Source organism: Apus apus, chromosome Z, assembly GCF_020740795.1.
Source record: "Apus apus isolate bApuApu2 chromosome Z, bApuApu2.pri.cur, whole genome shotgun sequence".
Lineage (NCBI taxonomy): Eukaryota > Metazoa > Chordata > Aves > Apodiformes > Apodidae > Apus > Apus apus.
In genome coordinates, this window is record NC_067312.1 from 8692387 (window position 1) to 8707972 (window position 15586).

The 15586-nt window shown below is 41.3% G+C and overlaps 1 protein-coding gene across 10 annotated transcripts in view; it reads left to right on the forward strand.

Annotated features, from left to right (window-relative positions):
- Positions 1–15586, forward strand: part of CELF4 (CUGBP Elav-like family member 4) — a 733798-nt gene that overhangs the window by 625679 nt on the left and 92533 nt on the right. For all 10 annotated transcript variants that reach the window (XR_007891849.1, XM_051643093.1, XM_051643095.1 and 7 more), the window contains exon 5: positions 3468–3547. Coding sequence is in view for 9 of the 10 variants with exons in the window: in XM_051643093.1 (XP_051499053.1) it covers positions 3468–3547 (80 nt within the window). In the remaining variant the exon portion in view is untranslated. The remainder of the gene's footprint in view (positions 1–3467; positions 3548–15586) is intronic.

Consider the following 15586-nt stretch of genomic DNA (forward strand, 5'->3'; position numbering starts at 1 on the left):
CTCCAGGTGAAATTGTATGGAACAAAGTCTAATGACAAAGAAGTTAAACAGAGAAGTAAGAAACAGGTATCAAAGGAGATCCAACCCACAGAGTTGTATTAGTACTTTTTTTTTTTTTTCCTTAGACCATTTCATTATAATTCTGAATCTGAGTGGCAGCTCCATATTGCTAACCAGTTTAATTATTAGTGCTAGCGGTCTGCAGTCTCAGGCTTGCATTTCACTGAGCTGTTCACGATCAATACTGAGCCTTGACAGAGTTAATATTACCAGCTTCCATTTGCTGGTGCTATTTACTGAGAATGTGAAACTCCTAATTTACACACACACAGTTAAATACACACACACACGCACAGAGCAGTCAATCCAACAGAAAACTTAAGGCTACTGCCCTTATTTTAGGAGACAGTCAGGCAATCCACAACTCCCACAAAGTTATTCCCAGTCTGTAATGTCTTCCATCTGCTAAAAACCAATATGTGACACATATTGCTTGTGAGTTACTTATTTTAGGTGAAGCCCATAAGGCTTAAATTTCACCTAAATTGTGACTTAAGAAGATTGTCTAAGTGCCAGATAGCAATCAGATCCTGTAGACTTCAATTCTACCCAATCTGTTACTTGAAACCCCATAAGGCATCCCTGTCGTGAAAGTCTTAGTCCAACAGGTACCTGAAGGCAAGCACTGCTCTGAGAAGGTAGGGCTTCCAACCTGGACACCACCACAGCCCAGTCACAGTCAGAAGCTGCTTGAACCTTGTGTCAAGCCATGGGTGATGTCCTAAGACATGAGGAATACCCTACATGAAGCTGCAGAAGCACCTACTGCATGAATTACGTTGGGTAAGCACAGTTTCTGGGGTAAGGTAGGAGAAGGGCTGGAACTGAGGCATTTATTCGCCTGAAGCGAAAAGCAGAGCGTGTCTCTCCTGGGTGAGATAGGAGGGGAAGGAGCCTTCCTGTACCCCTCTCTGGGTAATGCTCACCAGTGTGTAGCCATGAGTCCTCAGGTGAGGAAGCTGAAGTGGATCCACTTCAGCAAGCCAGCAGGACGCGCAGGGTATGCACAGCTGCTCTCTGGACAGCCTCTTTTCCCCCTCCTTTTTTCCTCCATTCAGCAGTTGTCTACTTCAGTAACTCAGAAAGTAAAGAATTCCCACAGCACTGGAAGTTCCACAAGAGGAGTCTTAACATCCTCTACAATTACAACCTTAGGTCCTGACTCTGCAGTCTTTTCTAAGCTGACAAGATAGAGCAGCTCTATAATCTGGAGATAAGGAAAGAAAAAACATTTGAGCACGTGTATCTTCCTGTCCAGCACATGTTATATATCTCAATATCCCTTCAAACTGCAGCTCTGCTTCTGTCAATGTGGCACCTTTGCTCTGAGGAGGGTAGCATGACTCACATCCTCAGCTCATGAGGTTCTGCAGTGAGCTCTGGCGAAAAGGAGAGAGTAGAAGGCTGCATGCACATTTGATATTGTGTACTCCAGCTATCCCATTGAACATGCAAATAGAAGGGAAAAATATGCTGGGGCCTCTGCTATTACCTTACCACCATATACCTGTGAGAGATGAGTTTTAACTTGTTCTGCTACCTCAAAACCTACTGGAAGCAGTAGAAGGGATTTTATTAGCATCTTAGGCATTAAAGACAAATGTCTGCTGCTCCCTTCATTCCCACCTTTATGCAGCTCCACTGATCCGTCAGGTTCCTCATCACAAGGGTGAATTTCACCTGAAGGGAGTAAAGCCTTCAACATGATAGCAATGCTACAGCCAAAAATCCTGCTCTAAATGCAATGGGTGACTGAATATGGAGAGCTTTTGTATATTTGCTAATCAGCATCTTCTTTTTAGAGGCAGAAAGTACAAAAGAATCTCTGCAAATAATTAAACACCCTAATTCTGGATTATCTCTGATTAATGAAGAGGAAGGTGCAGTATCTCAGGAGCCCAGGAATGCTGGGCTGCGATTATGTCATAATTGATCCCTATTGTTTCCAGCTGAAGTTTATCTATCTCATTTTCTCATTATTGTCTCCTCTCAGCTCCTTATAAATTAGATCCAACTATTAGCAACAATTGTTGTGTTTTTCTTTAAATACAACCTACACACAGTGCTGTGGGGATAATGCAAAGTAAATGGCTCCAAACTGTAAGCTAGTTTCATATGTGTGCATAATTTTTAGAAAGGACCACTGCTGCTATTTTTTCTCAGCCTGCAGGGATGATTTCTAGGGACTTTTGGGGTTCATTTTTCTAGTTTGCAAGTGGTGTGTTCTAAGGCTGCAGTTTTCACCCTGTATGGATCCATAAAGGGTGTGTGGACCTTATAAAGATGCTGCTGCATTGTCAGGACTGGCATCCCCTGCACAATGATCTGCACCCCTTCAGGAAAACACCTGGGGCTTGGCAAATTGATTAAAAGTTCAAAAGTCTTTGGTAGTAATAGAAGAGGAAGGAAGTGAGAACTTCTCAGATCTCTCCCAGTCTGTTCCAAAAAATGTCTTAGCCTATGGAAATTACTCTTTGTCTCTCTGAGTCAGTTTGCTTGTAGTTAAGAGTGTTAACAGTACTTTCCCTCACTCTACTGGTGCATGTGACTCTTTGAAGTATTGATAATTTCTGCACTTCAGCACATCTACATAAATGCACCTGTCTGCCCTGAAACCTTAGTAAGAGCTCAGTGTGGGATTCCTCACATGGTATCACAGGCTGGAGAAGCACTGCCTATGTATCTCTACTGTCCAGAGGAGAACACCTATACAAGCACTAGCTCTGCAGATCTAGAAGACCAAGATTCACATTTTGGTGGTGGCAAGATGGCAACCATCACATGCAGATCTCTCCCATCCTTGCCTCTTCACCAGACGATCTCTCATGTTTTGTTAGAACAAAGCTGCTTGAAGCAAAGATAAGCTCTTAGCAGTCTGTCGTGGATCTCTAGCATGCAGTGATATGATAAAGTATCTTCTGGTTTTGAGGTAACACGAATGCCTTCTATACAGCTGTCCTGTACGGCTTGTAATATATACATGCAGACTTCTGAAAACTTTTACACAATTCCTTACTATTTCTCACAACACCAGAGGGAGGAGCATTCAGCATTTAGTGAAATACAAATAATAGGAAATTCATTTTCACCCAATAAATTGTAAAATTGTGCAACAGGAATTTGTGGAGGAAGTTGTGGAGGACAAAATGTAAGTGGATTCAAAATGTGCTTGCTGAGATTGTGTCCATCAGTGCCCATTGCAAGCAGTGTGGAAATTCTGGATGTAGCTTTGCCTTAAGTGGTCCTTGTGCTGCTGCTGACTGGACTTTGGAAAGGGGTAACCAGGAACACGTTTGCTTTTTATGCTTTCTTCACAAGCATTTTTATTGGCCAGTTCTGAGGACAGGATACTCAGCTAGACGGACTTTCATTCAACCTTTCTTACATTCTGCTTTTTCCACTTCCAGGGTGTGCATTTGTGAAATACTCTTCACATGCGGAAGCCCAAGCAGCCATCAATGCCTTGCATGGCAGCCAGACAATGCCGGTGAGTAGCTCCGTAACACAGGCCAGTGACCATTGGTCCAGCCTTTGCTGCCCTGCAGCCTGACTGGGGAGGAGGGATGATTTTTCTCTGCAACTCCTCTTCCAGGAAGGATGAATAACATCTCAGGCATGCAGGGCCTTTCCACTCATCAGTGGAAAGGCCAGAATGCCACTGCCATTTCACACAGGGGCAGAACCCCAAAGCATACTGTGTTCTGCTACCAGCAGTTCTGATGACCTGAAAAAAAGACATATGGTTCAGTGATGCCAAAAACATTGGGTCAAACTCACCAAGAGTCTGACCTTTCAAGTTTCAGAGGGATAAGTCAAGTAAAAAATTGTGTCTAAGAGTTTCTTGGTTTTCTCTCTGCAAAGAGTCCCAGCCTCTAGGTGAAGGATAAAGAACTTTCTGCCAGCATTCAACAGAGAGCAGCATGTTCAAATAATGGCACTAGAAGCTAGACACAGATCACACAGTGATGGGAGCCTCTTACTGCTACTACAAATGTGCCTGCCTAGGCATAAATGCGGTCCCCTACATCCGACTTTTGAAAAACAGTCAGAACAACTACTGTATCTTCCAGGAAATATTTGAGGGATCATTTCATTTGGATTAGAATCTAGCAATGTGGAGGTTTGAGCCTGATAGTTCAGGAAAGTGGAAGTGGAAATGTATTTTCTATGCAAAATTATATTTGTACACCATCACACAGACCCAGAGGAATGTAAGGTGTTCCACTGTCAGCAAGAAAAGACGATCTGGTCCAACATGTTTTGGTTTATTATAATAGTATATTATTTTTATTACTAATTATTCACAGTGTAAATCATGAAAGGCTAAGGAGTATGCCAACAACTTGGAAAGGATACAAGAGAGGTCAATTAAAAATATTTAGGAGTGTAAAATCTCCCTTTCCGTAAGAGATTGTAATGTAAATTCATGAATTTATCCAAATAAGTTGGAAGTGGAGCTGGCAGATTGTCTCTAGGCCTTTGCAGGGACAAAAATGAAAAATTTTACAGGGGAAAAGGTTTCTAAAAGTAGCAAATCATCAAGATCTAATTTTTTTAGAACCCTGTCTTAGACAAATCAGTTTAAAAATGGTACGTGTTTACCAGTGACACTACTAAAAAAATCTCCTTAAAGATGAGGGTCTCAATTTTTTGAAGTATTACAATACTTTTAGGAGTCTTTTCCTGGAAGTATTCTTCCAACAAAAACAGTGGTTGACGTCACATAATGAAATACCAGGGGTATTATTTCTGAGACAGGTCAAATAGGTACTTTTAATGACTTTATTTTGAATTTTGACCCAAAGTGGTCATTAGGATTTGTTGTTCCATAGGGTGTGGTTCCTAATGTGTAATAAAAATTCGGTCCCTGTCCCCAAATTATTATGAACTCATGTGACAGAGGTGTGAGGAAGACAGGAGAAAACAGGTAAAGCCCAAGGGAAGTAGAAAATTTTCCCTAGATCTAATATATTAAAAAATATCCTTATCCTCCCCTGTCACTTATCCTTCCTACTTTCAGAACATTTTAGATAAGAAAAAAATACTTACCTTTCTACCACTTGGGGGCAAATTTCTGTTCCATCCTACTGACTACAATTGAGTTTAGCATGTGCAAAACAGTGAAGAATTTGGCCATTTCATAAGTCAGATTTTTATGGGACCATTTTTCCTGTTGACTTTTTTGACTTAAATACATGTTGTAGAAACGTTTTCGAATAACTAGATCCTGAGCATCTGAAAAAGCGTCACAATTTAATCATTGCTAGATGCACATCCCAGCCTCACAATTAAGTTTCCATGGCTTGACAAGTTTCCATGAATTGGCTGAAAATGAGCAGCAGTCCATGTACCTACGCCTAGTTTACAGGAAAAGCAAGTAGAAAATTATTAATTTCATCCTCTTAATTATAAGGTATGTGGCATTGCCTTGTGTCTCGCATGAGCTACAAGCAGGCACACAGGTGGTTACCATGGCTAGTGAGGACCTGTCAAGTGACCACCACTTGATGAAGATGTGAAGTACACACTATTTTCCCCACAGGGCCTGAAAATGCTTAAGGCACTTTGAATGAGATGGGCCAAATCCTGAAAATTATCTTTCCCTACCCTCATTTTCATGGTGCTTCAAAGTGTGCAGCTTGTTTCAGGTCTTGGATGTTCACAGAGAAATGCAGCCACCTCGTGGTGAGATGGCAATGTAGCCCTCGTCCTTGGAAAGGAGGGGTGCATTGCTTCCATCTTCCTTCAGTCCCCCCTCCCATTCCTCTCACCATTAGGACTGGCCTCATTTGTTCGGTTCTGATGCCAACTCAAAGTTGTTCCTGTGGTTCAGCCAATTTAAATGTCTCTTGTCTTGTCCTCGTGTACTACCAATGGGGCATCCATCATCATTCTTGTCAGGTCTCGAGCTGTTCATTCCTGCAGCAGACTCCTGTTTCTCCACAGCTGTCAGGATTATTGCTCTACTGTGACTTCCTGTTCACACAACATATGTTGCCTAATAGTTTCAAAAGGCAACTTTCTTTTATGAAAGTTTTTTTTTCTTTTCTTTTTTTTTAACCTTTCCTTGGACAGGTGCCTGACCACCATCCGTCACAAGCCAGCTTCTCTATGCAAGGCACCTGTTTCTGCTAAGGGTCCACCAAACAGGTCTACAGCTTTCCATTTTTCACACAATCAATTGCTTTTAGAAATATCTTTCCCAAAAACCCTTACTTTTGAGCAGGCCCAAAGTTCCTTCAGTATCTGCCTGCCAAGAAGGCTTTTAAAATCATATTGCCTATCAACTCATCAGCTTTACGATAGCATTTCACTTGACCTCCATCTCCTCCTTTATGAGATCATAATTTTCATATGCTTTTGCATGTATTCATACTGTATTTATAACAATTACATGCCCTGTATTTTTAGCTTTGGTTACTCTGTTTCCTCCAGTCTCTCTTTCCCATTCATGGGGGCATAAACAGGTGTTTCCTCCTTCCTCGTCAAAACATTGTCCCTAGCAGCCTTATCCAGCAACACAAATTCAGCTACTATTTCTGTAGTGACAGATTGCAGATCTAACTTCTCTACTGCAGGAGTGACTCTTGTCCAACCTAAATCTTGCCCTGTCTTTCCAGCATCTGCAAGTGGATGTCTAGCTGTCAAATCAAGCTTAGTATGTATAAAACAGAGCTCTTTAACTTTTTCTCCCAAACCCTGTCTATTCTCTCTTCCAATTCCATTCTTACTCACTGTGGGCAACATTATCATCCTACCTGTCAGTCATGCTCCTACCTAGGCATCATCTTCAGCTTGATTTTCTCCTTCTCTTTTTGTCTTCTTATCTGAGCAAGAGCCAAATTTTGAAGAGTTGTTCTGTACAATGCATCTAACACATCTAAGATACTGCCTTGTCCATCCACCCACACAGAATAAACTCTCCTCCACACTTCATCACACATACCTAAAACACAACAGCCTTTATCCAACCCAGAAAGTATACGAGGTTAAAAACTGTACTACTGTTGCACCTTTTTCACCATCTCACCCCCAGTGGCACCTCAGAATTTCCTTTGTTATGAATTAATTCCTGGAAGGGATGGAACTGTACTGTTATCTGCATATTTTACAGAGGTGAGAAGTGAAGAGCGTGATTCATTTTCTTTAGCTTTAGCAGTCTAAAATCTGTTCTAAACATCTGAAAGAATTCCTGCAGAAAGGGGAAAGAGTAATTTCTGCAGATTTGTGCATGCTTCCCTTTATTCATTTGTGCTAGAATGGGCTAAATCATCTTCTGGCCATGCCTGTCCCTTCCACTAATTATATATTCCAGATCTCCATAATGACATAAGACTGAATAGCTGAGGCGGGACTCTGACCTAGTTTGAGACATCCAGCAGCTAAGGAAATATGTCTGAGTTTGTCATCTGTTTGTCATCTAAGTTTCAATTGTAATCAATAGAGAGAAAAAGATACATTGGAGGAATTTTATTTTACAGAAATAGATTTTGAACCCTGTCAAACCAAAACCCAAATAGAAGTGTGGGTTTTTTAGATAATTTTAGGTGTTGCATACCTATGGTCTGCCAGTTCCAAGATAGTGGTTCTTTACCTCAAGTGCAAATCAGAAAGGAAAACTACCCATACTGCTTAAAAACAAAAGCTAAAAATGCTTCCTGCAGATGTCTCAGAGTCTATCACTGCCTTTGTTCACCAGTGATACACCCTTGCCACCCTGAAGTCCCTTCTGCAGCCCTTGTCACTGTCACGAGTAATCTTGCTGGAGCTGAAGATCTGGGATTACTCTATACTAGCTAACATTAATCACCCACAATTCAGATATTAAAGCTGTTCCCTTGGCCTCCTGTCTTATGGTGATTCCTCCCACATAGCTCAGACACATAGTGTAAGATTGCCTGACTGAGCCATGGAGGCATTTGCCTCCCATTGAGTGTGCAAGGATTGTACACAAAACCTCATGTCCAAGGCAAGGGAAGCTGAATCCTGTTCTGGGTGTTTGGTGCCAAGTTAAAGCAATTTGGGATTCAGAAAGCAGACATCCCACATCTGAGTCCTCTGACTCCTGATCCATTAGGTGCATTGTGAATTGCCTCATGCACTAATTGTCAGCACTGTATTCATTCGATATTAGTTTTTTAATTAATTAAATCCAAGGCCATTGTGGCTTCCAGAACCCTCTAAGGTGGCTTTCTCCACCACACAGGCCAAGTCCTCCTTTTTTTTTTTACTAAGGAAGTCTGAATCAGCTTGGTCAAACCACAGCATTTCTTCTGCATCCAGACATTAGCATCCCAAGTCTATCTATGCCTGACTAAACATCTTCCATGAAACTTACTTTTTTGGATGGAATCCTTGGCCTTATGAAAAGAAAACATGAGACTTGGATACAAGCACTCAACAGATGTCTACTTTTCAGAGAAAGATTTAACTTAGTTGAACTTAAAAAAAAAAAAACAAAAAACAAAAAAAAAAACCAGCATACTGCAACCCAGGGCTTTGTTAACATGGGAACTTCCATTTCAAACTATTTTTGTGCAGCTCTGATCAACACAATTACAAAATTACAAAACAACTTCAAATCTCTGTTCAAGAACCACTTATATCAAACTATGTCATTATTGCAGTGTTCTCAGGCAACAGACTGACTACATCTCTAATCTTTGTATGTAATTTTTATGCATTAATTAAGAAAACATGAATGACACCATACTTTGAGCAGGTCGGCTTTCAGCCTCCACCCACCATGGTTTTTGGAAGACTACCCATAGCACCAAAATTCTCAGCCTAACACCATTAGCAGTCAGGTGAAGACATTACCTTCTTGACTTACACAATGGCAAGAATCTACCCTCTCATACCATAAGAGATTTTTGTTATTAATCAAGCTGGATTATTTTTTCACTGTATAGCTTACCAAGTGAGAGTGATTTAAATATGCGATTTCCAAAAAGTGCCCCAAGAAACAAGTGTCATTCCCAGTACCTCATGTGCAGTGACCCTCTCTCAAACTAATGGCAAACAGGGCACAGGTTCTCATCTTTCTGGTGTTGGATGCTCCAGCACCCTGTCAAAGTAACCAACTCTTGCATCTGTGACTGCTATTATTATTGCTCTGCACTCCTACTGTGCAGTTACGACTTTGCAAAGCACTGTGAAGTTGCCTTCAGACACAGCCCCATTACAGAAACTAGCCGAGCAGCTGTTATCACCCCCTGTCAACACAGCAGAGGAACATTTAGGTGAATTAGGGATGGAAGAGAAAGCATAGAGCGCCTGCAGAAGGAGCTCTGAGCAGGTGGAGGGAAGAAGGAAAATAGGCCTTTGTGGGCATGATGAAGTTGTAGCCCAGGCACCTCGCTGAGTGGCAGGGAAGCGGCTGTTACTGTGCTCACACGCTGGCACCAAAGTGCTGAGTAGGCAGAATCTCCCTGGGAGGAGCAGCACGGCGGCTCTGGTGAGTGGGGGGCCACAATGCTGTAGATCAGCTGAGGTATTTTTAACAATTATTTTGATATAAACAACTCTGAACTTGAGGAGCTCCATGTAAATGGGAAGCAGTGGGGCTTGTAATTAGATTTGTGTACACTTTCATAAATTGCTGGGAAACATCAAAGCCGTGATAGAAGGCTGTGGTGCACTTTATTTCCTTCTTCTGTTCTTCTGTTAATTGAATGGTTGATGTGTGGATAGGAAGTGTTGGCTTCGCGGAGTACTATTTACAGACCCGCTGACAGCTGCACTGTGAAAATTAACAGGAACAGAGCAGCCTCTGTCACAGAGCTTCCCATGAGGGACTTGCTTCAAATTGGATCATTTCTTTCATAGGAGAAACTTTCCTCATCTCTCCTCCCTTCTTCACAAATACGCACACACATCCAGCTGCGCACTCCCCTTCTCCCTTCAGGCTCATGGCAGCCTTCAGTGCTTGGAAGGAGAGATTGTCATTTCAAAAAAGTTGGAGGAGTTTGACTGCAGTTCAAAACCTGTAGCTCATTCTGCTTCCAGCAAGACACATCTTCATGAAGTAAACCAAATCTGTGATCTGTGTGTGTGGAGCCACAGCTTCGTGTTTGCAGGTGTCACCTTAACAAGAAATGCTCTTCCCCCTCTTAGAAACTCCAGCAGCCTTCCTCTCAGACTACAACTTCTGGAAATGTGGTTATTGTTGTTCATACATGGAAGTGCTGTATGCTAAGCATCGTATAAACCTCCTTCGAGAAAGTTCCCACACTCAGCAGTTTACCAACTAAAGGCCAGGTTTGACACAGCTGAATTACAAAGTGTTGGTCAAAGAATAAAACTTTAGGGTCATCTGTAATCTTATAATCTACACTTCGCTTAGAGCTGCTGAGAGACACTAGGCCCTCAAAGAGACATCTGATGGTTTATGATAGATAACCAAAATGGCTGCAATTAGGTCATTCAAATGTACCCCTAAGGGAGAAGTCACAAGAGATAAGCAAAAGAAAAACAGTACAGTGTCACTGGAAATTAGCTGGTCTTCAGTATATTTAGCCAGTTTGTCACCAGACCCACATTAGTTATTGCTCTTGTTCCCAGCAGAGAAGTAATAACAAGTGGATACCTACCTGAGCAGTTAAATCTTAATATTTACTTATCTAGAAAACTTACAATTAAGCAGATCAAACTTCAAGCCATTTGTCCACCACCTCACTTACCAAGGGTGTCTACAAAATATTCTGGTAACATGAACCTTAGACAAACCCATAATACAGGAAACATCTAAGCAGACCATGATTCAGAACATCAGTTAGCCAACAAAATTTCTCTTTAGATTTTAACACGGACTCAGGTCCTCACTTAATAAAAGCCACGTTGTGGCAGTCAGAAAAGAGCTAGGGAGTTGCTGACTGCCTCAGGCTGTCAGGGTGAACAGGAAATGGGAAAGTCATTAGACTTTAGTTTTATATGAACACAGAAACACAGAGGGGGGAATTTTCAACAGTAATTCCAAATGAAAGTTGATGGAAGTCCCACATCTGAGTGCCCTTCATGTCTCACAGTTGAATTTGCCCTGAAGTTACTTACCCAACACCACAAAGTGCAGGGCAGAGTGGGGTATCAACACAAGTCTATCTATCCAGTTAATGCAGAAGCCTGAGTCATCATTTTACACTGTTAATGCTAAAGAAGCTGATATAAGAGAATTCAGATGCCAACTCAGATCCATTTTTTTTCTCTTCATTGTCAATCTTCTGGAGTCTAAAGACCATGCAGTGCCTCTGTAACACAGACACTGGCCTTTAACTCAGGGCAAGACACAGCATTCCGGTCCTTTCTATTAAAAAAATAATAATACATTAGGAATCCATTCAGAACGCACCAGCAGCAGGCTGACCCTCCTTCTGATAATGATTTATTTTTCTCAATATATGCTACACCATTTATGAAATTATATGTCATCATTTGGGATAAAAAAAAGCAATGGATGTGTAATACATAGATGTTACTTTGCAGTTGTTTCTTCCATCAAAATCAAATAGCTCTTGATAGTTCAGCCTCACTTTACTTTGAGCAGGATGTTCTGGGTCAAAGAAGATTAAGGTCCAAGGACCATCCCACCCCACTGCTGTCACCAAGACAGTTGATTCTACAGCCTTTGGGACAACAGTTTGCCAATGTTACAATAATTTCCTTTATTTTTTCTATTAAAAATAATACCATAGGACTATGTTCCCTGCCTTCCACTTGTTCCATAAATGAACTAATAAATCACGTATTTGTGGGTACCTGAATAGAAACCCAGGCAACCCAGCTGCCTGACAGTGGGTATGAAACATTCTGGCACCAAAGATGGCCTTTCGTTTCCTAGTCACACCTCTGTAGCTACACAGGCATCTGGCAAGACAACAAAGAGACCTGTGGGATTCACTCTCTGTCTTTCCTGGGCTTCCTCTCTTTCTCCAGACCACAACATTTATTGCCTCCAAATGAAAGGGATAATTGCTCATGAGACTCACAGCCTCACTCTAGACAAAAGTTATGGATTTCTTTAAGGGTTCAGGGGGTGTTGGGAACTAAATCAACAGCCATGGAGGTGGCTGGGGGAAGGCAGGAGTAGACCCATGTCACTGCCAAGCATTGTCCTAGTCCTGTTGACAGCGGTAGCCCCAGCAACCCTAGCTGCCCTGAACACTTGTCTCATCTGGATGAGATTAAGACTTGCAGAGACTGAAATAATTCATTAACACTGACTTTTATGGGATGTCAGAGACATTGACAAGCCTCCAGCCCAGGAGGCATAACATCCTTTCTACCAGAGTGGTGTTCCCAACCTACTGGAGGGAGCTCTACCAGGCATCTCCATCTTCCTCTAATAGAATGTGCACTTCCCACCACAGAGAGTAATGAATGTCTTTACCTCTCTGTTTGTTTTTGGGGTTGTTTCTTTCTCTCCTCCTCTTGTCTTCCTCTTTCTTTTGCTCCAAACATCATTTACGTCACTGGGATCTTCCCTTTGATTTAAATGGGCTCTGGATCAGTATTAAATAACTAGATGCTTCTCCTAGTTTCCCTTTAATCCACTTCTTCCCAGTTTTGTGGTCTAGATTGACAGCACACATTCTTGTAAGGAAAAAAATAAAGTTTTTAGTAATTATAGATCCAGAATACAGCCAGCATTAAGCCATTCTGTAATTATTATCCAAATAGATTTTGCATAAATCAAAATTATTTTTTAAAGGGTAAAGATATAGGGGTAAGATAAAGGGTAAAACAATAACTTTCAGATAAGATCATCAATTGAAGTCCACACAAATGCAAAGCATCCTACTAGGTACCAATGACTTTTGCCTCAGAGGTGCCCTGACAAGTGAAATCAGGTAGGGCAATATGCTTGACTTCCCATCCCAAGGGTCTGTGTGATACTCACAGGAGTAGTGGATGGTACGTCTCACGTAGCAGTAAGAAGACAGATTTCAGTCTTTCTGGAGTGAAACGCAGTAAGAGCAGATTCTTTAGCATGAACTAACTTTTTGTTCCACTGAAACCAGCAGAGCTTTACTGAGTTTACATTGGCTCATATTTTCAGTTGACCACCTGTTTCACAACACTAAAGCATGGGTGATACCTCCCTGCAAGCAGAATTATTTATCAGTTTATGACCGCGTGGTTGCACACATCTTGAAGATCTTTAATTTAAATATGTTGCAAAAATGCAAACACTCCTTACAATCCCAATCAAGTAACATGCGTTACACCATTGTAGCCTAGAGTCGTACACCATGACTGTGATCTGGGATATCCAGTCATGTGCAGCGCTTTTGTGACTCACTGCTGCTGAAATGTTCTTTTATGTCACATAGATGGCTGAAATATATCTACCCAGCTTGCCAGCCCTTCCTCAACATCTGTTTCTCTCCAAGTCGTCTTAGGCTGTTCATATCCTCATCCTGAACTGCCAAGAAAGACTGGAGATCATGTGATCAGTGTCCCAAAGGTTCAGGAGCTCCATACTTGGTTGTGATTCTGCCTTGCTGTGACAGTAGACAATTTATTTTATGGCTCTGAAATAATTGCACTTCCCTTATTTTCAACCTTGCCTGTTTAGTGAGAAGAGATCATTTAAGATACTAGCTTTTATGGGGCCCTATGCTGCAGCTAACAAAGATTTTATTAATGGTAATAATAATTGTAAAAAAAAATATGTCATCATTTGTTGCTGTAAGAATATTTTCAGGGAAAATTTTTACTAAATACAGAACTAAACATGCCTTATCTTCCAAACTATGTTCCTCTCAGTGGGGAAAGGAAACCCATAACATTTTCTTTCAATTTTGGATTTTACATTTTTCTTCAAGTAGACAGAAAAGAATTATATATTGCTTACATATTCCTAAATAGCAGATAAGAATTTCCAGTCTACTAGTATAACAACACTTTCCACTTCATAATGCATTAAGGAAGACGAATGATTCTGAGAGGACTTTTATCATCCATAGACTGAGCTAAAAATTGCAGAGCTGCTTGAAGAACTCTGCTTTGAAGTTTAGGTTGTTTGGATATCAGGCTTTGATTTGAAGGGCATACTAATACCTGGGTTATATATCGAGTTCTTTTTAATTAGAATTGGGTACAGTGCCACCAGGAGTCAATGATTCTGTTGCCCTGCGGAAAGCAATAACTTTAGCTCAGAGAGACACCTGCTAAATGTTGTACGGGCAAGTAAAACCTAAATCAAGCTTCAACTCCAAATAAATTACAGGGTCAGAGACCTGTGAAGGGAAGTACCTGCAGCAACTCTCTCTGCTTAGACATTGTATGAAGAATCCCCTCTACCGAGGGAGCAGCATTATCAAAGGGTCTGTCACTCCAGCCCTGGATGAATGTCTCCTTTCCCTGCTCCCTCTGTCACTTCCATCTCAAGTGTGTCTAAACCAGCCCTCAGGACTTCACAGTGGAAATCATTCCTAGTCACTGCCATCCAGCTCATCTTTCAGATGAGACATGAAATTGAAGCCCTGAATACATAGCATATTTCACCAGAGGAGAGGGATGTTAGTCCTGGTCTTCTGGCCATCTTCCAGCTTGGGTAATTACATTTCCACCTAGCTAAAATTCCCTCTGCTCTACAGTTTTAATTGGACAGTAGTTTCTTTCTTGCTTGTCTAAAATCCCAGGTTAGAGTCAAACTCCCACCGATTAATGCAGCAGCCCTATTTTCAGTAGATCTACACAGGCATTTCCAGAAAACCTCTCATTTTGTTGTCGAACTTAGGAGGCATCATACCAAATAGCCTGATCTGACAGAGCCCAAAGCAAAGAAATCCTCCTTTGGCTTTCAGGCCCTGAAGTCGAGGATCCTGAGGCGGAAATACTGCCCTGAAAACTTGTTGAAGATCTGCATCCTACCAGCTCTGCTTTGCAAGTCAAAAGGGATTGCTCAGGCAAGATTTCAAAAACAAGCAACCCCATTCACATGGTGACCCTTAAGGAGGTAGCCTGATCACACAAATGAAAAGTATCCAATAGCACGTATTCATTTAAACATCTTGACTGGTGTGCATGGCTGACATTTTGGAAACACTAGGATCTGCACATTTAGATCTCTCATAAAAAAGAGCTTTAGTCACTAGAACTTCAATATAACAAGCCTTTTCTAAAAATATTTTTGGCCGAAAACTTCTAACCAGTTCCATTTGAACTAAGATATAAAAGTCCACCTGCATGAGAGAGACACCTTTGCAACAAAGTACTTAAGTGTATGCTTACTTCCTATGGTACATACATGAAGCAAAAAGTGAAACTTAATTTAATGGCTTTGGCAAATTAGGTCCAAGCTCATCCGTTTTTTAAGAAAAATATGTATAACCACCTGTAAGAACTGGTAACCTTCTGGGTCAGAGGAGACTGAGAGAGTTGACAGGAAAAGAAAGTTCAGGCAAATATTCTGCAAGGAAACATCTTCACAAAACTTTTCCTGTTAATGTTGGTTTAGGGAGAGGCAGCTTTCCCTGATGCTGTGAAATATTATTTGGTCTCTTGAAAAGTTTTTGCTTAATTT